The sequence below is a fragment of the Cyprinodon tularosa genome, unplaced genomic scaffold, assembly GCF_016077235.1.
Source record: "Cyprinodon tularosa strain WSP-4 unplaced genomic scaffold, ASM1607723v1 ctg540, whole genome shotgun sequence".
Taxonomy (NCBI): domain Eukaryota; kingdom Metazoa; phylum Chordata; class Actinopteri; order Cyprinodontiformes; family Cyprinodontidae; genus Cyprinodon; species Cyprinodon tularosa.
This window is the reverse complement of record NW_024039275.1, coordinates 258,558-282,121: the sequence shown is the minus strand read 5'-3', so window position 1 is coordinate 282,121 and position 23,564 is coordinate 258,558. Positions and strand designations below refer to the sequence as shown.

The 23,564-nt window shown below is 38.9% G+C and overlaps 2 protein-coding genes across 8 annotated transcripts in view; one reads left to right on the top strand and one right to left on the bottom strand.

Moving 5' to 3' along the window:
* Positions 1 to 260: 260 nt before the first annotated feature.
* primpol (primase and polymerase (DNA-directed)) lies at positions 261 to 6,534 on the top strand. Of its 3 annotated transcripts, none has more exons than XM_038304747.1 (14): positions 261 to 380; positions 1,053 to 1,319; positions 1,403 to 1,497; positions 1,575 to 1,713; positions 2,879 to 3,026; positions 3,117 to 3,201; positions 3,279 to 3,400; positions 3,656 to 3,818; positions 3,889 to 3,986; positions 4,269 to 4,355; positions 4,879 to 4,987; positions 5,077 to 5,153; positions 5,261 to 5,307; positions 5,413 to 6,534. In XM_038304747.1, the coding sequence occupies exons 2-14, from the start codon at positions 1,146 to 1,148 to the stop codon at positions 5,632 to 5,634; spliced, it is 1,566 nt and encodes a 521-aa protein (XP_038160675.1). In that variant the 5' UTR covers positions 261 to 380; positions 1,053 to 1,145; the 3' UTR covers positions 5,635 to 6,534. The 3 variants fall into 3 exon arrangements, with proteins under 3 accessions (XP_038160675.1, XP_038160676.1, XP_038160677.1); XM_038304748.1 differs by having other exon boundaries at positions 262 to 379; positions 1,105 to 1,319; XM_038304749.1 differs by having other exon boundaries at positions 264 to 380; positions 1,072 to 1,319.
* A 1,417-nt stretch (positions 6,535 to 7,951) lies between these two features.
* acsl1a (acyl-CoA synthetase long chain family member 1a) overlaps positions 7,952 to 23,564 on the bottom strand; it is a 34,215-nt gene continuing 18,602 nt past the window's right edge. For 4 of the 5 annotated variants that reach the window (XM_038304742.1, XM_038304746.1, XM_038304743.1 and 1 more), the window contains exons 3-21: positions 23,412 to 23,529; positions 23,264 to 23,328; positions 23,072 to 23,173; positions 19,639 to 19,738; positions 19,389 to 19,564; positions 19,281 to 19,313; positions 18,136 to 18,187; positions 17,960 to 18,033; positions 15,004 to 15,081; positions 13,240 to 13,374; positions 12,973 to 13,107; positions 12,611 to 12,706; positions 12,068 to 12,140; positions 10,168 to 10,256; positions 8,992 to 9,108; positions 8,766 to 8,909; positions 8,579 to 8,680; positions 8,426 to 8,497; positions 7,952 to 8,261 (exon numbers count right to left, since the gene is read on the bottom strand). In XM_038304742.1, coding sequence (XP_038160670.1) covers positions 8,121 to 8,261; positions 8,426 to 8,497; positions 8,579 to 8,680; positions 8,766 to 8,909; positions 8,992 to 9,108; positions 10,168 to 10,256; positions 12,068 to 12,140; positions 12,611 to 12,706; positions 12,973 to 13,107; positions 13,240 to 13,374; positions 15,004 to 15,081; positions 17,960 to 18,033; positions 18,136 to 18,187; positions 19,281 to 19,313; positions 19,389 to 19,564; positions 19,639 to 19,738; positions 23,072 to 23,173; positions 23,264 to 23,328; positions 23,412 to 23,529 — 1,902 coding nt within the window. In that variant the 3' untranslated portion in view covers positions 7,952 to 8,120. Of the gene's footprint in view, positions 8,262 to 8,425; positions 8,498 to 8,578; positions 8,681 to 8,765; positions 8,910 to 8,991; positions 9,109 to 10,167; positions 10,257 to 12,067; positions 12,141 to 12,610; positions 12,707 to 12,972; positions 13,108 to 13,239; positions 13,375 to 15,003; positions 15,082 to 15,134; positions 15,213 to 17,959; positions 18,034 to 18,135; positions 18,188 to 19,280; positions 19,314 to 19,388; positions 19,565 to 19,638; positions 19,739 to 23,071; positions 23,174 to 23,263; positions 23,329 to 23,411; positions 23,530 to 23,564 lie in introns of all 5 variants that reach the window. The other variant, XM_038304744.1, reaches the window with a different exon arrangement.

The window sequence follows — 23,564 nt, the reverse complement described above, 5'->3', positions numbered from 1 at the left end:
AGAGATTGGATAAAAAGAAATCTATGGGATTAGACAACATCGCTTTTCCCAACAGTTTTTTTCGCCATAAATACATTTTATTTTGAAAAAAGCTATACAGGAAATGGATAAGCGGATGATACCATTCGTAAATGAGAGGGCTATAAACGGAAATTGTGTTACACCGACAAAAAATCTGCCTTTACATGAATTTTAGATTTATTTTGTTTTAATCATTGTTTTCAGGTAAACCCCCCGAGTTCGGAAAGTCCATTTCCGGTTTTTGAAGCGCCAAAACATAAACAGCTGATTTTTACATTCTGTTTAGAACTAGACATTTTCTCCATAAATACACCGTCTTTGAACCAAACAGCGAAGAACAACAAAGAGGAAATACATTGGTAATGTAGCACACCGAGCAACAAGGAACTAAATCTATAAACTAGTATTAACAAAAATAAACGTATAACTGGTTAAACATTGTTGAGACGAAAAGGTTTTTCGAGGGGCTGATTTATTTTTAAAACCCTGTTTTTTTTTATTTTACTCAAACTTTCTGTACAAAAATAGATGAAACTACATGTTCATTCTATCCACAGACACTGCTCTTATGCTATTGCTAGTTATGTAATATTTAAATGAAGAAATTTTCCCCTTATTGGAAGTCTTTGTTTTATTACAAGATAATTTTTTAATGTTGTATAGGACCCACCCCCTCACCCTACTTCAGTCATTTTTTAATTTTGATTTTGATTTTTTGTATTATTTTTTTTTTTTTGTATTTATTTATTTATTTTATTATTATTATTTACTTCAGGCATTACTGTAAAACCTTTTCAGTGTATCTTCACCATAAATGTAAGCTTCTGTTTTCAACTTGGCAAAATTATGAAAACAATAAGATACATGTTTTAAAAAAAATGTGTATTCTCACATTGAAGAAAAACCTGCAATAAACTAAAATTGAGTATATTTATTCAAAACCTTTTATTTTCACTGCTTTCCTAACAACCTTTCCTCCTCGGGTTATTTTTATCTGGTTTTTATTTCAACTTTTATTTTAATTTTAACAGGGTTATGTTTTGAAAACAGAGGATTGGTGCTACAAGTCCTCTGTTTTTTGCCGGCTCGTTGAATTGCATGAAAGTGATCAGCTGGACCTTAGAATGAGCAAGTGGGGAGACCGGTTGAAGAAAGTGGGGCAGCTTGCTCAGTCCTTCCAGCAGAACCCCCTGACAACGCCCTACAAACCCCGACTGTGGCCCCTCCAGCCCTCCTCTGTCTGGAAACTCTTCCCTCGGCAGAGCCTGGCAATCAGCTTTGCTCAAAGCTGTAGAGAGGCACGGCCTTCATGAGCAACATGCAGCTTCTTCTCATTGTGTGAAGCTAAAACAGCTAACGTCTGTCGTTATGTTGTCTACAGGCCGTCCATGTTTTTGCCCTTGAAAAAGAAAAGGCTTCACATGGTCAGAGAATCTTTCTGGTCACCAGTTACAGCGAGCTGTGGCATTATTACAGGTTAGGTCACGTTTTTGCTTCAGTTGCTGTTGTTTTTGTAATTCATTTAATTACTTATTACCTCTACATTTTTTTAGGGTTTACCCCCAGTCCTTGATGCATTGTTATGAGGTGATACCAGAGGGGGCAGTGTGCAAGCTTTACTTTGACTTGGAGTTTCACAAACCCTCAAACCAAGGATGTGACGGGACATCAATGGTCTCTCTGCTTATTCAGGTTTGTGATATTTTTAATCATAAATCAAACATGACAGTCAGTATCTTCTATATCATGTAGCTTTTGTCAAGGTCTTTCTAACTATGGAGCTTTTATATGTTTTTGCAGAACCCTTAAAGTTATTTGTTAGATTATTTTCTTATTTAGTTGCTTTAAAAAGAGAATAAGCATGAAATTGGAGTTTTATTCCCCAATGGGAAGTGGTGGCATAGAGCTTTAAATCCTTTCGTTCTGCTTTCGAGCCCCACTCCCACAGACTGCCACACTGCTTCCCGAGTGCCAAACAATGGCAGCCCACTGCTCTTCAAGGGGATGGGTTAAATGTAGAGAGTTCATTTCATTGCTCTGTACTTGTGTAAGTGTATTGACAATAAAAAATCCCTGGGAAAATAATTACTGAAGCAATATTTGGTCTAAAGTGACTTAATGCTGCTACTTGACATATAAACCAGGAGTACCGTGTTGTTTCCTTCCTAAGGATATCCCTTGGCCAAATTATTCGGTTCACCCCAGTAGAAACTCATTATAAACTTCTGAAATGTCTCCCATCTTACATGGCTTACATTCAACATGTCAGTAAAATTCCTCCGAAATGTTGTTTCATATTGATATGATAGCATAAAAAAGTCCTGCACATCCTTGCTACAAGTGACCTGTTTTACCACATCTCCAAGGAGCTGCATAGGATTCATACCAGGTGACTAGACTAAACGCTAATTCAAGATAAGATTAGGTTTAAAAGCATTATGCTGCTGGAAGGAAGTGTTAAAGCTCAGATCCTCAGTATGTATAAAGAGATGGTCCTGTTGTGTTACTTGAACTGGGATCAACTGGTACAAAGAGGCCTAAATGTCCCTCCACACCATTATACATCCACCAGCAGCAGCCTGGTCCAGTGATGTAATTGACACCAGCGTGGCATTTCTGTCCACACAGCTGCAGCTCACTGAATAGTATCTCTTTTTTGTTTAGGCTATTCTCTTTAAACTCATGATCAGCTGTTCCAGAAATATTCAGAAAAAACATATCTTAAATTTCAATTTCCCATCTTTGAAATACTGCCAGATGTCTGATTTGCTGTCTGTGGGAACACTCAGGTTAACAGATATACCTAATAAAGTGGCCTCTGAGTGTCCAAACGTGGACTTTGTTGTTGTGTTGACAGTATGTCTGTGAAAAGTTGATGGAGGTTTATGGGATTGAATGCTCTGTGAAAAACGTCCTGAACCTGGACTCCAGCACGGATAACAAGTTTAGTCGCCATCTTATCTTCATGCTACAAAACGCGGCTTTTAAAGACAACCTCCATGTCGGTATGTTCAGCCCCACAAGAAAACCATGATATTTATTTTTTTCTTTTGAATATTCGTGTATTTTTACTCATGTTCCTTTATTTCTTTTAGGTAGATTCATCCATGCTATTCTTCAGCCCATCATCACCAAACTCAGAAGTGAAAGAGACGTGTCACAGGAGGACAACAGTAAACAGTCAGTTTTCTTTTTTTATGGCTTTTTTTATTGAAATATATTTTGGTTTGTCATCAGTTAGTGTAATTCTTGCGCAGAGCGCTTGTGTCTGAGGTGGATCAAAGTCCAGATATGAAGAGGAGAAAACAGGAAGAGAGAGACCTCAGCTTCCTGATGGTGAAAAACAAGGATGGTCATAAATGTCTTTTTGTTGATCTGGGTGAGTCCATGGTTTTAAAACGAAAATATTAATTTGTGCTAAATGTGTGTTTAATCATTGTTATTTATTATTGACCAAAAAAAAGTTTGTTGGCATAAAATTGAAGAAGAAAAAAGTCAAGTTTCTCACACTTTGTTTTCAGTTTTAAAGAGTGACAGGACATCTTTTAATTTCAGTTTTTCTTTTTGGTGGGGGCCACTATTGATAAATAACTTTTCCCGTTTCAAACATTTTGATTTGAATTCACACAAACAGGTGTGTACACCAGGAACAGGAACTTTCGGCTGTACAAGTCGTCTAAGGTGGGGAGAAACGCTGCATTCACTGTGGCTCAGGACAACCAGTTTGCTGCCAAACCTGCAAAAGGAATGTCTGTTGAGGAAAGTGTATTCTTTGCCTCTTTGGTCTGTAATATTAGGTACGTGCCAGTTTTTTGTAATGTTTTGAAAAATTTTTCTTAGCTAATATCTTTCTGTCTTTCTTTTCAGTTTCACGGGCCAGAGGATTCTAACGTGGGACGCCCCAGAAAAAAAAGAGGCTGAACCCCAAACGCCTCACTGCCAGCAGGGATCTGATTCAAATCCAGGTAACTCTAAATGTGACAATATTTCCTTTCTGCCTACCATTCAAGTCATTATGCCATCTGCTTGGTAATAATGCATTCTGCTACAACAGTAAAGTTAAAATACAGTTTTTCCTTGTGTAATCTCAACAATGAAAAAATTTGTTTTCTAGATCATACCAGTTTATTTTGCTGTGTATACATACATTCATTCATTGTACAAATTGTCCTTGGTTTTACTTTAAATTTTTTTTTTTCTATTTGAATGCTTTGGATTCCAAACATCTCCCTGTCTTTTCCTTACAGGAACACTGTCTGGCTGCCTGTCTTCTCCGTACCAAGAAGTGGACAACTATGTGTTAACCTTGGTCAGAAAGGATGGGGTTCAGGGAAGTAAGGGAATATTCAGTTTTTAAAATGTCTCATTCCTGCCGCAGGGTACGTCAGACATAGTATTAAGATTTTATTTCAGGTTTTGCTTTGTGTACTTGTACTCGTCGTTTAATCCGGGTCAGGGGAGCAGCAGAGAGGATTGGGCAACATGCTCCGGCCTCGCTTTGCTTTTATTGTTTCTTAAATTTCAATGCTTGGTCTTTGTTTGGTTTAATTAGTGTAATTATCTTGTAAGTTGAAGTGTAGAGGACTATTACATTATTACAATGTCACACGGCCTATGTTTTTATAATAAAAATGCATAATAATAATTTTTTTAGGGACTTGTATATGATTAAAAATGTCTTAATGCAATGATTATGTCACAAACATGACCTAGAGTCATTAGAATAAAATCATTAAAGATTATGTTTTTATTTAGGATATTTTAGATTTTTTTCACCCTGATAAACTGACTTGTTTCCAGGCTATTTTTTAAAATCTGAACCTGCCTTGTGCTCAAATTGCTTCCTGATCTCCGCAGGCATTCGAAGATGGAGCTACTTTGCTGCAGAGCAGCTTCTTGTCTATGACATTGCCAAATACCGCTGGTGTGAGAACGTGGGAAGGTTTCATAAGAGCAACAACATCATGTGTGCACCACACTTTGCCTCCAGTTCTTCTGAAAGCTCCCTACAGTTTTCTTTTCCTCTGACTCCCCCCGCCTCCTTCTCCTTTGCAGGATTGTTGTAGACCTGAAAGAAGAAGTCTGGTACCAGAAGTGTCATGATCCAGACTGCAGGATCTTCCGGTCCTCCAGTAAGTGGTGACCTTAAATCACATTATTCTCTGCAAAATTTCAAAAATAAAAGCATTTTTAGGAAGAAAAAAAAAAAAAGAAGTTGTAAACTGGTGCTTTCCTGCAGGTTTTCCACTGCCACAAGAGATCTGCGTCAGCTACATCCTGACTCTGGTTAGTTCATGTCAATGACTTAAAATTAAAAAATTAAAATCTCTGGTTATTCATACTCAAGAACAGCCTCCATAAATAGTGAGCATGTCTGCTTTCATCTGACAGGATGAGGACGATCAGGCCTATTTAATGGACGACACTGGAAACATCGAGCCCAGCCAGGCCTCAAATGGCTCCGTCTGTACGGTAGAGGAGACTCCTGAAGATGTGTGGGGAAAAGAGCAGGACGAGCAGGAGTATTTGAAGAGCCTGAATGACTTTGAAGAAAACAGTGTAGAGATCTCCGACCAGCTTCTCCTCACATGTGTGGCAGACTTTGACTCCTAGAGGGAGACTGTGTTCTGCTGCGATAACTGATGTCCTCATAAAAACCCATTTAAATCAGCTATAAGCAAACCTTTTATTAACTCAGGATGAAGACATGCAGGTGTAAAAAAAGAAAATGGCACATTTTACTAATAGTACAGAATATTCCCTTTTTATTCTCTTTATTTAATAAATGTGTCATAAACCAATCATTTAACGTGAAAATACGGGTTCTGAATAATAATTGTTAATCAAGCTTCTCAAGCAACACAGCTGTACATTATAAAGGCTGCTATAAACCCCAAAAGGCCTTTAAAATAGAATAAACTGATAGGAAACTTGGAAATAAAAATGTTGGAAGAAAATATTTTATTTGACAAATATCTTAGAATTTTAAATAAAACATTTTTTCCCTCCTTTTTGTTACAAGAGTGTTAAAAATGTGAGCTTTAACATCACAGAGCATTTGACATCCTGAGCTTTGCAGAGGATATTGAAATCTGAAGACCGTTTTATTTTTCAGGTAGCTTGAAGAAAGGGAGGGACATTTGAATTCCTTCAGAGAATCTTCTCTTTCTCTGTGAAATGTATTTGCCTGTTGGGAAATCTTTACCTTAAACCCAGTCGCTGCCAAACTTTGAAAAAAAAAAACACGCCCCCAGAAAACTATATTTTTTGTCAATATTAGCAGCACATTATTACAATTTACACTTTTTTCAAAGGTTTTTTTTTTTACAAATTTGAGCCAAAGCTAAATATTTTCTTATAAACACATGAATAACAGAAACATTATAAATCCCTTCCTTAACATAAACAGTTTATAATTTCTATCGCCTCAACATTTATCAGTGAAACTGCTGAAATGAACCTTTTCTGGAGTTAATTGGTTTGTAAATAAATGGAGATGCACTTTTACAGTAATTTTGAATGTGACATTTTATGTACCTTACTTGGTGTCAGACGAACTTAAATTTGTATGGAGAGTGCCGTCTAAAGTTGTTTTACGTTTCTTTATACTGTAAATAAAAACTTTAAGCATCCAGGAACCGGGAGGGACACTAAGTTGTTTTCAAACCCAACAACAGATTTCCAGAGGGTGGTTTACAAAGATGATAGTTTACACGTGACTTATGGGTCTAAACGAAAAGGTCCCTGCTACCACCTGGTGTTTCATCATCCAATTCATGCTGAATTCACTTCATGCTGTAAAATGTAGCTTTAAACACTTAAAAATCCCAGAAATCATCTTTACAGGATGATCTGGAGACTCAAAAGCTTGATCTTAAGATCAGTAGGTCCCATCATATCCAAATGCTACCAGACAACAGTCAGTGTTCTAGATGCTTTAATGATGCAGCAGAAAAGACTAGAATAAAAAAAAAACCTGTTTTAGTCTCATTGGGGTGTTTAACTGACATCATCGTGATTAAAGGAGGTGTAAAAAGCTTATTAACAGGAAATGCTGTCTTTGACCTGTTGAGGCATCTGAGAAAGCACGATTTCTAGCAGATAACAGGAAGGCTGAACATATAACAGCAGAAATGTTCAGTTTTAAGCTTTTTTTAAAGGAAATTGTTGGATTTGGAAATGTTAACAACTCTTTGAAAATCCCCACAGAGATGCAGTAAGGAGTTATATTCTGTAGTAAACACAGCAAGGTTTTTATTGTCCCTGTGCTCATCAGTACTGGAACACACTAAGGAGGAGCATTTAAACTTAGAAATTATCTTGTTTTTCATTAAAAAAATTCAATTAAAGCTTTGTTTTTCAGGGTAAAATCACTTCAGCTTCTAAAAAAAAGTTTCATTTTCATTACTCTTCTTATGTTGTAGCTTCTAATAACATACATCTGCTGGTCAAGGCTGAAACTAGAAATCTGTGATTAATGGGTCTAATTAGTATTCCTGGTGATGTTTAAAACCAAAGCCTTTTTTCTCTGGGTTTTGTTTGTTCACTGCATCAACTTAGAGCTACAAACGTCAGCCACGTCTTCTTCAAAGAAGTCTTTGCTTTTACTCTACAGATATATTAAACATTTTACATGCACTTTACAAAAACACAAAGCAAAGGCACCTGAACCCAAACACTTGACTAAACCTCGCTTTTTACATTTTAAAGAGCTCTTCAACAAGACAGACAGGAATGCAGTAGATTATAGCTAGAGTCTCAGTAAACTATTTACAGACTTGATGATATTAAATACCAACTTATAAATAGCTCGGCGTATAAATAGTTGAGTTGATGTAATAGAGGTTTTTTTGTTATAGTTCGAATATTATTTCTGCAATCAAAGTTTCTATAAAAATACTGGAGCCTGAATGTTCTGATCATAAAGAGATCAAATGACATTGAAATTATGAGAAGCTCAATTTTTCTCTTTGCGATTTTTTTTTTCTTGAGCCCCTGTACAATTTGTTTAAAATACCTCCTACGAAATAGCTTGAATCTTCTGCAGAAATGATTTGGTTTGTTGGGAGGCCATGCTGTGGTGGATTCTCAGTTCCAGCTCACATTTTGATTTTGGCATAAAGTTCATCAATCTGCTCTCTGAAGTGATTCCGGAGTTCGTTCCTCTTGGCCTTCAGGGTGGGAGTCAGCAGACCGTTTTGGACAGTAAACATCTCAGGATGTAATGCAATATCTCTCACCTACAATGGAACAGGTAGAAATGTCAATTAGGATCAGGGTTTGGATTATGTAATCTCAGTCATTCATCAATGGCTGTGTGTCAGCAGAGACTGCTGACATTAGTTGATGCATTACTAATTAATAATACGATATTTTACCTTTTTTTTTTTCCATCATTACTCACTTGTTCAAACGACTTTAGTCCAGCTTCTTTCCCCAAAACCAGGATGTCCTCCAGAATAGCCGCCTTTACATCCTTCAATAAAGCAATCAAAAACAGCTAAGACCGTATATCTAGAGCTCCATAATTACATCACTGCTTTTGTAAGAATCAAACCTTGTTACTGCACAGGTCGAGGTAGGATCCTTCAAATCCTTTTCTCTTGGCCCACATTGGTAAAAAGTCTGGATCTGGTACCACGATCCCCACCAAGCATGCCTAAAAAAACAAGAAGAGAATGAAATGAAGCAACGCATTTGCAATATTATAAAACAAGATTATTGTTATTTTTATAATACTTAACCTTTAAGCTGTCGCCATGAACAAATATCTGAGCCACTGGATCGCTTCGGTTACAAACGGTCTCTATTTTCTCCGGGGCGATGTACTCTCCTTGTGCCAGCTTGAAAATGTGTTTCTTCCTGTCAACGATCTTCAGAATGCCATTCTGGAATCGATAGGAAGGCCTTTTAATGACGTCAAACTTGAAAGTTTCTAATCAGAGTTCTACTATCCAGTGTTTTGCTTACTGGGAGCCATTTCCCAATGTCTCCAGTGTGCAGCCATCCATCCTTGTCTATTGCCTCTGCTGTTCTCTCAGGGTCATTCAAGTATCCCTTGAATACATTTGGTCCTTTCACACAAACCTGTAATGAAACACAGATCAACAATGCCTAACTGGGGAAAAAAAATAATCCCTCTTACTGTTATTGACATAATATTTCAGAGATTTTAACTAACATCACATTTACAGTACAAACAATTTTAGAATATTTTGTCCTTTCTAAAGCTTTTTTTTCTGTGTAACATGCACATTTGCTAAAGGCAGTTTTATGTAAGGAAATGAGATAACTTAACCAATTCACACCCAAATGCAAAATAAACCAAGATTTTAACAACCAAAAAGATAAAAAGAAAATGTCCTAATCAACATTTACATAGAAAGACTAGAGTGGGTATCAGTGCTGTGCACCTGCACTACTGCTCTCAGGGGCAAAGTGAAAAGTCACAAGAGAAGAATGCACCAAAGCAGCTGCAGTCAAGGATAAATGGCTAAAACGTCCCATTGCAGGCGTTTCAGGAGAAGGCCGACTGTTTCATTAACACAGTAAATTATGACCCCCTGATTTATGAAGTTAATATTTGTCTATAAGTGACTCATTCAGAGGAGCTTCATTTTTTGTTAAAAAAAGTATATTTGTAAATGAATCTTATTTTGTATATATTTTAGTACTTATTCACTTTCCAGTCAACAGATTTAAGTTATTATTTTATTCTAATTGAAAATATTGAAATAACTGAGCAATAAAAGTTCAACTAAAGGAGATTAAATTAATGTTTTACATTTTATATTCAGCTGCACTTTCCAAGGAGATACTCATGGTATGATAAAATGGCCAAGGGGTTACATGAGTCAAAAAAGGTTGGGAACCACTGGAATACAACACTGTGAGTGAGCCCTCATGATCAATGGTTGCTACGCTTATGTTTAATAAAAACAAAGTTGGCACAAATTAATTATGTATGTCTTACTCTACTAAAGGAAAAAATAACAATCTGCAGATGTAAATGAAGTTCATGGGTACAGACATTAAATGTTTTGATCTGCAAGCTGCAATCTTACATTCAAAAATATAACACAAACTAAAACATTAGTACACAGGATGATGCCCTAACAGCTAAGAAAAATAAATTTGCATTCTCACCTCTCCTTCTCCGTTGGCTGCTAGGTAGTTCATTTCTGCCACATCCACCAGTTTTACTGCATTGCATGGCAGAGGAGGCCCGACGTGACCTGATGACACAGTATTTATGTTTACTTTCTGTTTTTTATTTTAGCACCATTGTTCTTAGACGCTTCATTTTTAGACTTCTTTATTTGTCATTTTGTATGCACAGGGTGCATACAGAACGAAATTGCGTTACATACAGCTTATGAGCGTTGCATTGATATTTCACAATGGCACGAGTTATAGAAAAATACAAAAAGTGCAGCAGTGGTCAAAGTGTGAACAGTGCAGAGGATAAGAGACAGTGTGCAAGTTGCAGTGGTTCAGTGCAAAATGGCATTTGTGCAAAAAATGCGTTATTGAAAAATACAATGAGATGAACAATTTAAAGGGCTAAAAGTTAAAAGTTCAGCAGCATTTGATGCCCGATAATGTGCAATAGGTGCAGAGTTCGGATTGTGGATCAAAGGTTCAACAGTCTGATGGCAGTGGGGAAGAAGCTGTTGCACAACCTGGTGGATCTGCAGCGGATGCTGCGGAACCTCTTTCCAGAGGGCAGCAGGGAGAACAGTCCATGGTGGGGGTGTGAGGGGTCTTTGATGATATTACGGGCTCGGGACACACAGCGCTGTGATGAAATGTCCTTAATGGAGGGAAGAGGAGCCCCAATGATTCCTTCCGCTGTCCTCACCACCCTCCTCACATTCTTCCAGTCAGAAGCTCTGCAGCCTCCACACCACAGAGAGAGACAGCTGGTCAGAACGCTCTCTATGGTGCTTCTGTAGAAGGTTGTGAGGATGGGCGGGGGCAGGCGGGCTCTCCTCATCCTCCGCAGAAAGTACAAGCGCTTCTGTGCCCTCTTCACTAGAGATGAAGTGTTTACAGTCCAGGTGAGGTTGTCCGTGATGTGCACCCCCAGGAACTTTGTGCTGCTGACCACCTCCACAGCTGAGCTGTTGATGAGCAGTGGAGCATGGTGGGGGCGGTTTTTCCTGAAGTCGACGATGATCTCCTTCGTCTTCTCCACGTTCAGGATCAGACTGTTTTCACTGCACCAGTCCACCAGCTGCTCCACCTCCTCTCTGTAGTCCCGGTCGTTGTCGTCCCTGATGAGGCCCACCACCGTGGTGTCGTCCGCAAACTTCACGATGTGATTGGTGGTGAACCTGGGGACGCAGTCATATGTCATCAGGGTGAACAGCAGGGGGCTCAGGACGCAGCCCTGAGGGGAGCCCGTGCTGAGGGTGATGACATCAGAGGTGTTCTGACCGACCCGGACTGACTGAGGTCTGTTGGTGAGGAAGTCCAGCAGCCAGTTTCGAAGGGGTGTGTTGAAGCCCAGATGTTCCAGCTTTCCCACCAGGTGCTGTGGGATGATGGTGTTAAACGCTGAACTGAAGTCCAGGAACAGCATCCGCACGTGGGTGTTCTTCTCCTCCAGGTGGGCCAGGCTCAGGTGAAGAGCAGAGGAGATGGCGTCCTCAGTGGAGCGGTTTCGCCGGTAGGCAAACTGGAACGGGTCGAGTGTTGGGGGGAGACTGGAGACGATGTGTTCCTTTACCAGCCTTTCAAAGCACTTCATCATGATGGGAGTCAGTGCGACGGGCCGGTAGTCGTTGTAGCAGGTGACTTGAGGTTTCTTTGGCACTGGGATGATGGAGGCAGACTTGAAGCATGCTGGCACTGTGGCTTGCTCCAGCGAGGTGTTAAAAATGTCCGTGAGGACACCAGCTAGCTGACCTGCACACTCCTTGAGCACCCGCCCAGGTATGTTGTCGGGACCTGGGGCCTTCCGCGGGTTCATTCATCATAAACATAAAAAAATTACTCTTGTTAAAAAGCTTAAGCAACACCTCATGAAGCCTGAAACCTTTACCTGCTGACCAGTCGCCAGGCATGGACATGGTGCAACCAGCTGTGCATTCCGTCTGACCGTAGCCTTCATAGAACTGGGAGAAACGCAGTTAAATTCACTTTAATAAATAGTGATTTAAGGTAGTATTGCTGATAAAACCAACATTAAGTGTCTGAATTAGAATAAAAAGAAAACTTATTGAAACACATTTATTTGTCATACCTTCAGCTTATTCATTTTTTCCCTTTATTTTCAAGTTTTTTAATTAATTAAGAAGCTCAGACAAATAAATCATTATGAGGATCCAATATCTGCCGACAATGCACACTTTGTTCCACATAATTCAGTGAAATATAAAAGATATACTACTAAGAGCCTCTTAGCATGATGCTACCAACACTATGCTTTGTTTAGAGATATGATCAGAGTGTAGAGTACTCTATCTATAATCAATTAGATCCCTCGACTGCATTTCCAACAAAACACATTTGACTTTCTAATAAGAAGGATAAATACATTTCTATCCAGGCTAAGGCAAAAGAGATAAGGGTAAATTTGACTGACCTGACAACCGAGAGCAGCTCTTAGGAAAGTCAGAATGGTTGGAGATACGGGGGCTGCTCCTGTGATCACCAGTCTCACCCGACCGCCCAGGCTCAGCTGCAAAAATAAAATACAAACTGAAAGGTAATGTTTTAAAGTTATGTGGACTTTATTTTTTTTGATAAAGAGAGATACTGTAAACCAAGGGTCTACAGGGTTTTTCAATATCTGTATGCCAGATTGATGGAGAGGATCCTAAGTTTTTAACCCCACATGGGGTGGGGAGGTTTGTGCAGACAAAATTGTAGCAAACATTAAGTACGGTATAACTTTTTACTACACTTTTTGTGAACTATGAGGAACAAAATGTGTAAATTCCTTACCTGTACTTTTTTGAAGATGAGTTTGTCCCACATGCTGTCCTTTCTCATCACTCCATTTTTCAGCTCTGCTTCCTTCCTTCTAAACGCAAAATCCAGCAGCCATCTTCTCAGAGGTGTGTTGGCCTGGCTGAAAACCTACAGAGAAACAATCATCTCAACTTCTGCACACCAAGGCAAATATAATAATAAAAAAAGCACCCTAGATAAAGAGAGAGACAGGAAGGTGAGAGGCAGAGTAAATAGCAGAAACAGAATGCGTTATCTAACCTTGTCAAACATACGGTTGAGGAGACGGGGAACGACGGGGAAGACCGTTGGCTGCAGAGTTTTCAGATCATCCATAAGGAGTCGGATGTCCCCTTGGAAGTAGCCTATCCGTGCTCCGTGGATAAGGATCACACCCTGAGGAAGAAAAACACAGATTCCTGATTTAAATCAAAACAGTACTTTCTTTCCCCACTAGAGGGCACCATCTTCAAATAAATTTCATCTCTTGTCCTGTCATCAGTGGGATAAACTTAAAGCACGACTTATTTCTATTTTGCCGATCCCCTCCTGTCAATAAGACTTTAATTTACACTTGTACTGACACAGATCCTTAAGTTTTACAATAACCACTTAAGAAGTCAATGGGTGAAACAGACTGCTTGTGTTTAAGACATTTCAAATAATACAAAACCCACTTAACACGGACATATCAGCTGTTTAAGACAGGCAGCGCAAGGTCAAGAGTTTGTACTGTGACTATTCATCTTATACATTGGGGGAAAAAAAGTCTGTAGCTACATGTTTGCTTTTGACACTTCTTTTTTTTGTTTATTATTGACGATAAGGATATAACCTTCAAAGACGTACTAAATAAGAAAATCAGCTTTCTACATGTGTTCCGTTTCTTTTATCATTTATCTTATTTTCTCTCAAGGCTATATATTTATACCTGATGTCGGTATGCTGTGAGCAGCTGAATCAAAGGTCAGATTCCTTGTTCATGCACACATTCAGAGGAGACACTGCAAGATAAACTTCTGGGGAAGTGACGAGCTCAACAAGTACTGATGCACAGAACAGGTTAGGAAGGTAGGCTGGGCAGAACGTAGTAGCCTCAGTGATTACATGTTGTGTTGCACTAAATGTTGCATGTTGAAATGCAAATTTTAAGCTCCACTGTAATAATTTTGTCAATATTAGAGATGAAATTTTAACTTCTGTTTAAAGCAAAAGTTCAACTATTAAAAGCAGTGTTGTCTTATTCCTATGTATATATATATATACATAGGAATATATACAATATATATATATATATATATATTTATATATATACATATATATATGTGTGTGTGTGTGTTTTTGACCATATCGAATGGAAGGAATTGTGCTATAATTAATGACCATGCACTGTTCAATTCACACACAAAAACAGAAGTATTTTTTCAAAGAAGTTTTAAACAATATCAGGGTATTTTCTTAAAAAAGCTAGGAGCTTATAACTTTTAACCAGTTTGATGGTAAAATAACCTCAATAATGGATTATAAATAAATATTTTAGTTGCTCATTCTGAGGACTTTTCAACTGAGAAGGTTGTTTCGATTATATGTTTTCAATCAAAATACAATTAATTGTGATGAAGTAATTGCAGACCAAGTCAAAACACAAGTTGAAAATCAAATTGGGTCCCCCCCAATAAATATTTTACATGTTAATTTTACTCTTGTCATTGTCTTCAATACCTTTTTTTTTTTACTTTTGTTCTTAGAACTTTGAGATAGGCTACTTATGTGAAGAACACTATAATATTTAGTATGATCATATATGGCTTAAAAGGTTGCTTTTCTTTTAAGGCAACTCTCAACTGTCAGTATTACATGCCGTCTGCACCTCTTTATATTGGCAATGGCAATCTTTGTCTATCATTTGCAACATGCCCAAGTATTGCATGCGCAACTAAATAAATACATAAAATAAAAATTTGCCACATGCAATTTATCTGTTAAAGCAGAGAATATTCATAGTACATTAGATCCACAACATACCTGCACAACCCGTTCAAACATGTGAGCTAGGGGGAGATAGGATACATGAATGTCATGGACGCTCAGCATGCAGTGTATCTGCAGAAGAAAACACATGCATGTGTGCAGGTTAGATCACTCAGCTACTGTACCTCCACCACCCTCTCAAACATGTGTGCCAAAGGGAGGAAGGAGATGAGCACATCTTTGGAACTGGGCTTTAGTGATCCCTGGACAGCCGGTCACAGAAAAAGGAAGGGAAGAAAAAAGACAGACAGACAACGTCTAACTACACATCTACACATGAACAATGCCTTGCTAAAGAATGAACACTTTTATAATAATGTCCAATGCAACCTTTAATTTCAATGTGTTTTTGTTTTTAGCTTTTTTGTGACAAAATAAAATATATAATAACTGTACTGGAATGAAATGTTTTTGTTTCTTTAAAAAAAGAAAAAAAGAAAAGAAAACTCTTAAATCAGAGGAACTGTCATCGTGGTACATATACAGGTGCTGGTCATAAAATTAGAATATCATGAAAAAGTAGATTGATTTCAGTAATTCCATTTAAAAAGTGAAACTTGTATATTATATTCATACATTACATACAAACTCATATATTTCAGATGTTTATTTTGTTTAATTTTGATGATTACAAATGACAACAAATGAAAATCTCAAATTCATCATATCAGAAAATTAGAATATTGTGAAAAGGTTCAAAATTGATGGCCCCTGGTGCCACACTCTAATCAGCTAATTAACTCAAACCACCTGCAAAAGCCTTTAAATGGTCTTTCAGTCTAGTTCTATAGGCTACACAATCATGGGGAAGACTGCTGACTTGACAGTTGTCCAAAAGACGACCATCGACACCTTGCACAAGGAGGGCAAGACACAAAAGGTCATCGCTAAAGAGGCTGGCTGTTCACAGAGCTCAGTGTCCAAGCACATTAATAGAGAGGCGAAGGGAAGGAAAAGATGTGGTCGAAAAAAGTGTACAAGCAAGAGAGATAACCGCACCCTGGAGAGGATTGTGAAACAAAACCCATTCAAAAATGTGGGGGAGATTCACAAAGAGTGGACTGCAGCTGGAGTGAGTGCTTCAAGAACCACCACACACAGACGTATGAAAGACATGGGTTTCTGCTGTCGCATTCCTTGTGTCAAGCCACTCTTGAACCACAGACAGCGTCAGAAGCGTCTTGCCTGGGCTAAAGAGAAACAGGACTGGACTGCTGGTGAGTGGTCCAAAGTCATGTTCTCTGATGAAAGTAAATTTTGCATTTCCTTTGGAAATCAAGGTCCCAGAGTCTGGAGGAAAAGAAGAGAGGCACTTCATCCACGTTGCTTGAAGTCCAGTGTAAAGTTTCCACAGTCAGTGATGGTTTGGGGTGCCATGTCATCTGCTGGTGTTGGTCCATTGTGTTTTCTGAGGTCCAGGGTCAACGCAGCCACATACCAGGAAGTTTTAGAGCACTTCATGCTTCCTGCAGCTGACCAACTTTTTGGAGATGCAGATTTCATTTTCCAACAGGACTTGGCACCTGCACACAGTGCCAAAGCTACCAGTACCTGGTTGAAGGACCATGGTATCCCTGTTCTTAATTGGCCAGCAAACTCTCCTGACCTTAACCCCATAGAAAATCTATGGGGTATTGTGAAGAAGAAGATGCAATACACCAGACCCAACAATTCAGAAGAGCTAAAAGCCACTATTAGAGCAACCTGGGCTATCATAACACCTGAGCAGTGCCACAGACTGATCGACTCCATGCCACGCCGCATTGCTGCAGTAATACAGGCCAAAGGAGGCCCAACTAAATACTGAGTGCTGTACATGCTCATACTTTTCATGTTCATACTTTTCAGTTGGCCAACATTTCTATAAATCCTTTGTTTTTATTGGTCTTCAGTAATATTCTAATTTTCTGATATGATGAATTTGAGATTTTCATTTGTTGTCATTTGTAATCATCAAAATTAAACAAAATAAACATCTGAAATATATGAGTTTGTATGTAATGTATGAATATAATATACAAGTTTCACTTTTTAAATGGAATTACTGAAATCAATCTACTTTTTCATGATATTCTAATTTTATGACCAGCACCTGTATACACTAAACATTTCAAACATTATAATGTAGCTGGAGGTACTTTTAGGGCTGTTATGTTGCAACAACTTGTTGCAACATAACAGCCTGTCTTATATTTTGAATTCTCTAGTAGGTTTGCTTCCTAGATCATGATGCTGCCTCCACCGTGTTCCACTCAGGTGATGATGCTGTATGATGTCACATCACTTTGTTCGTTGGCCTAAAGTTCAATCTGGCTCCGACAAGCTTACAGGATCCTCTTCCAGGGTTGGATGGTGTCCCAACTTAGCATCGAACAGTAAAATGAGCCTCTTATGACTGACTTTTAACAATAGCTAACTTCTTTTCACAATTACACAAAGGTAAGAGTTATAAAATCCTTAATCAGAGGAGTGGATCTCTGCAGCTCCTCTAAAGTTACCAGAGTCTCTAAGCCACCTTATTGGTTCATGTTCATTGGGCAGACATTTAGATTTAAGGTAACCTAAATGTCTTTGATCTTGGATTCTGATCTATGACCTAACTCTGATTTAAACGTCCTTTTTTATCATTTGTCCCCTCAACTGTTATCTCTGAGGCTTTCTGAAGGAGGTTGGTTGCAGTTCATTTTTAGGAGGGGAATCATATCAAAAGGGAAGAATAGAATTGGATGGGAAAATTCAGATTTCTGTATAAATTAAAAAATCACGTATAACTTTAATTTCACTGTACAGGTGTTCACTATCTTATGTTGGTTTGAGGGATACATGTTTAAAAGGAACTGCATTGTGACAAATCTTAAAAATCATCTTTCTTACTGGAAATTTTCTCTAAGTTACCTATTTCCACATTATAATTTATCATAGTGAGGCCTTTGCTGGTGAGTTTCCTTACCTCCGTTACTTTAATGAATGCTGCTGTGTTGGAGACGACATTTCCATGAGTGAGCATTGCCCCTTTCGGAAACCCTGCATTGAAAACATCACAGCTTAGATAAACATACGGATCACAAATAGTAATTCTAAAATAACCATTATTTTTAACTGAAGCAAACTGGTCTTTGAGCATACCTGTGGTTCCAGATGTAAAGCAGATGATTGCCAGATCATCTGATTTGGGAGGCTGTAATTAATTCACAGGTATTTTCAATTTATTAGATCCGAGATTTACAATAATGTTAGTTTTCATTAGATTTACACATATAGAGTTTTTATAATAAAACCAAGCATAGTCATTAGGGATGGGAATCGAAAACCGGTTCCTGTTCAGAAACGGTTCCGTATTTTCCGATTCCATGGCATCGTTTGGCAGCTCGCTGAATGATTCTTTTTCGATTCCCGCAGCACCAGAGCCTAGAGCGCGGGCTCTGGGGAGCACGGCTTACGTCACGTTTTTTACGCAAGTTACGCACACAGCGTTCAGTAAGCAAGTACGACGTGACTAGGCAAAAAAGGAAAGCAAACAACAAACAAGCAAGATACGCTGCCCTTGCTATCTGGACTGGCTAAAAAATAACCTATGTGTGCAGGCTTCCTCCACCCCATCTGAGAGGGTGTTCTCCACAGCTGGAGACACCTTAAGCGCTGAAAGATCCCGTATCCTTCCAGAAAAAGCAGATATGCTCATCTTTCTGCAAAAGAACTGTTAATTTTCCCTACTACTGTTTTATAATTAGTATTTTTTGTTATTTAAAATAGGTTATTATCCCATCATTTGTTATTAGACATTGTTGGTTATTAAGTTTGTTCTTGTATTCATTTTTCATTTAAACACAGATGTTACTCCAGTTTCACATTTCCTGTGGACATCTTGATCTTGTTGAGTTTGTAAGATTGTGCAATAGTTAAGTAAACAAAGTTGATGCTGATAATCAAACTGTTTGTTCTCCTTTTTCCCCCAAATTGGAATCGAAAAAATAATCGATAAAGAATCGAATCGTTTCATAGAATCGAAAAGGGAATCGGAATCGTGAAAATCTTTTCAATTCCCAACCCTAATAGTCATGTTAATCAGGTCAGATGATTTGTGCTTTTTGTTTTGGGATATTGGATATCATAGACATGACAATGAAACAACAATAATTTATATATATATATATATATATATATATATAATATATATATAAAGGAAAGCAACACTTAAAATAGTTCAACAGCAGCAACAACAAAACCTAACATGTCAAAGAGGAGAAAAAATTCATTCTGTTTCTACTCACTGTTGGTTTCTGACGATTAGCTTTGCCAATGGCCTAAAGAAAAAAAAATCCATTTTAGCTTTTGAAGAGAAAACATTAAATTGCGACAGAAAAAAGAAAAATCCTCACCTCGAACTCCTTCAGACTGAGGATCTCCACCCCGCTTTCTGTTCCTCGGCTCACCAGATCCTTGTCAAAAGCTTCCATTAGAACGATGGTTTTCACTGACTTCCCCTGCCCGCTGATGCAGTCCAGAATCATCTGAGCCTTCTCAGGTACGTCACATATCACTGTTGAGATGGTGGCTGAAACAGAGGCGTAGGAAACGGTTCACTTGCTCGGTCCCTGATTTATGAGTCACAGAGGAACTGGGTCGTACCTTTGTCGATGATGTAGCCGATGGCCTCCTTGCCGAGCGTGTCGTATAGAGGGACGACCACCAAGTTGTATGTGTAACAGGCCAGCTCTGAAATCGTCCACTAAACCCAAAACAACCCAAATGGGTTTGATTGATTTATAATATATTGATAAAAGGAGGAAAATAAATCATGTAAAGAAGAAAACATACACATTTTGTAAACAGTTGAATGGAGAGATATATCATATATTAAAAAAAACATTTAACATTCATAAAAGCTGCATTCATAAAAGCTGCAAATATAATAAAAATTTTAAAGTTTAAAATCTGAGTTGGTATTCTCCAGATTTCAACCAGCACGGTTGTAGATCGGGGCTAAAAGTGAGAAAATTGTCTTATTCTCTTTTTTACTGCCTGAAATCAAAGACTGCATTTACCTATGTAGGCAGGTTTATTACTTCCCCTAACAATCAGAAAAAGTGAAGAATTCTATATCAATTTAAATATAATATAACATTTCCAAAGTGCCATGAAAGGCTGTGTGCATATGCTGGAGAAGGATAAAGTAGCATTAATACACAGAATAATAATGCATTTCCCATTTCTGGAGGTGAAGATCATTTGGAGATGCTAACCCAACAGCTGAAGGTCCGCACTATAGCAGCACAATGCAGGACCATGAATAGGCAGCAGTGAAAGACAAACAAAATGGAGACATCAAAAAAACGAGGCTTCTCCAGGTGGAAGGAGCGAATGAAGATTTTCAAAGGGACATTAAAAGTTACCATGTTTCTCTTTGACAAGAAAGTGAACTGTACTGCCTAAATTAGCATAAAGCTAAGTGTTTCTGTTCGGTTTAATCAGACAGTGTTGCTTGGAACCATAGAAAGCATAACCGTAGATCCTGCAAACATATATCAATATTACTGGTACAAATTGGTAGGTTTTAACTAAAAAGTCAACTAGTCTACTTAACTAGGCTGAGCAGTCCCCCGTGGGGCTTGAAAACCTATAATAATAATAACTGAACTTTACTGATCTCACACTGGAGAAATGTATCTCTGCATTTAACCCATCCCCTTGGTAGTGGGCTGCCATTGCCATGTGGGGCGACCGGGGATCAGTGTTGGGTTAAGGGTCTTGCTCAGAGACCCAGAGTTGCTGTCTGTTGGACTGGGGCTCAATCTCAGAACCTCAGGATTCCAAGCTCTATGCCCTAACCACTAGGCCGCCACTCCCCCCTAAAAATAACTTTATTGATTTCATATTGAAGTAATTTGACTCTGCATTTAACCCATCCTCTTGGGGAGTAGTGGGCTGCCATTGTGCGGCGCCCGGGGAGCAGTGCGGGGTTAAAGATCTCACTCAGGGACCCAGAGTGGAGTCTGTGGGGATAGAACTTGTATACTTGTACTTGCAACCTTCTCAAAGTGCAAGCGCACTGCTCTAACCACAAGGCCAACACTTCCCCTTGTCTCTTATAAGCTTATTCTATGGGCCTAGTAGAGCACACACTACAGTTAGCAATAAAAGCTGGATTGGACCAACCTGATATAACTCAGAACAACACAGCAGCAAGAATTATTGTAAGTAATTCTCAGACACACCCCACCTTGCAACCCTCGACTTAATGACATGTTTTTTTAGAACAACACATAGACTCCACTTTCACTGTCAAATAGTCGACTTGGCAAAATCAGAAGTTGTAGATGCCCTAATAGGCTTACATGTGTTTAGTGGATTTTCACCCCCAGCTCACACCAACTCCGGTGTTACCGTTGCGGTTTGGTGGGTGCGGCGCCGCAGTGATTCCAAGTCATTAAAAAGACGTAAACCTCTCTCACCGACCGGCTGCTGAGCTGTCCGGCTGCGGTTACCGAGACACTCCGGCGCTGCAGAAAATTCAGCAAGAAAGCTATCCTTGCGGCGTGCCGGAGCCCTCCGCAACAAGCTCTCGCAAATATCATTATTTGGGCCGTGTTATCGCGTGAAGTTACGTGAACTCAAGTGAACTTCTGTTCTCGCGAGTTAAATCTCCGGACCTGTTGCCGGAGCCACAGAGCCGCACCGCACCGTAGTCAAAAGGGCGGTGTGAGAGGGGGTGTGCGGGAGTTGCGGTCTCCGTCGGCTCGGTAACCGCACCGGAGCCAGTGTGAGCAAGGGGTAAAGCTGTGGTAAACACTGGATTTTTGTCACAGTACATGTCAGCTTGTGGAGACTTCAATCCACCTCTGATGACATGATCACATCTGTGTTGTCGAGGGTTTCTGACACACAGTAGCTACTATTGCCCCAATGTTAGCCATTAGGCAGTGATACGCTTCATCTAAATAAAACACCCCCATTTCACGGGTAGACAGGTGCAGCTAGTGGAGTTTTCTCCAGTGGGAGAAAACTCCACTAGCTGCTAACTCCAGTATAAATTCAAAATAAACGTATACCAAAAACCAATCAAACATATACTAAGTTATCACACCAGTATATTTATATTAACGCTAACAACGAAAAACATTATAAAAACACTTTATAAAAGCAAAACATTATTTTATGTACAGGTTCACTTTTTGTACATATATGTTGCCCTTCTAAGGCTTTGTGAAGGCAAATCTTTGTTTTGCATGGTCCAATATGGTGTCACAAACCTAAAAAAATAATGTACCAGTTTAATAATGGAGAAGCTATTAGTCAGATTTATATTTTTTAATATATAAAAACTATTTTCTGATATTGTGTTTAAGATTAATTATGCAAATTAACAAACACCTACAAATAGTACACTATATCATATTATATTCATTGTGAATCCCAGATCGTTCATGCTTCTTTGCCTTTTCTAAAACATTATCCATGCTGTGTCAGATCCTGACATTTGAAAAAGAAGGCAGGAAAGCAGAATAAATCTGTAGCCTTGCTGCATGCCGTTAGCCAAGCCTTGAAGCTAACCCAGGTCCTAGAAATGACAGAGAGAACCATCTCCATCTGTCTTTGGACTGCTGATTAATTTTGATGTTTGGCTGACCAGGTCCAAATGCTTTCACCTCCAGCTTCTCTTAGTAAGTTTGCTTTAAGCGACTTCACTTCCACAACTCAACCTGTCAGTCACCTGCACTACAACTGTGATGACAGTTCCTGTCCCCATGGCACAGCTCTCCTATACCTTTGTATTGCAGAGGTGCTACTGCACATGTAAGACTTTTAGAGAAAGTTGTATATGCGCACTGGGCGCCAATCCAACAAAAAAGGAAACAGCTTTACCCATCATTAAAGATTAAATATGTATCTTTCACATCTAAATATATATCAATATATTTCTAAATATTTAGATAGTGGCCAAATTTAGCTAGGTAGCTCTAAATCTGAGAATTTACTCTGTACCTTTACTAGATGCAATATAAAGATACAACTCACACAACAATGGCTTTTTAACATTAAAAATGAAAAGCATTTGATTTACTTCAGGTCTGTTTTGTGAAAAGATGCCGACAAACTTGTCGCCCGTGTGGAAGTGCCCTCTGTGAAGAAGGGCGGAGCCAATGTTCTCTGCTCTATCCGCCACCTGGAAAAAAACAGGGCATTTCTCAAAAAAAAAAAAAGAATAATTTTGCAATAGACAGCGGTTAACTCATGGCAGTGCTCTACAGTTTACCTCTTGATATGACTGCCACTCATAAGGCTGGTTTGGTTTCCTTGACCCAAGGCAAGGTCCATTATCTACCATGGAAAACAGGGAGGATCTGTTACTCGCTTTGGTGCCTTTAGGTGTTTTCTGATCAACCTCTAGCACATATACTCACTTGACACTCTGAGTCCTCGCTGGAACACCTGGTATATTGTTTGTGCATCACTGTAGTAATGTGTGACAAACTCACTGTCGCTCTCATTTAGTACTGACCTCCTGGCACGCTCTCCCCCCTGTGGACAAACCAACATTCACAGACATGTTACAT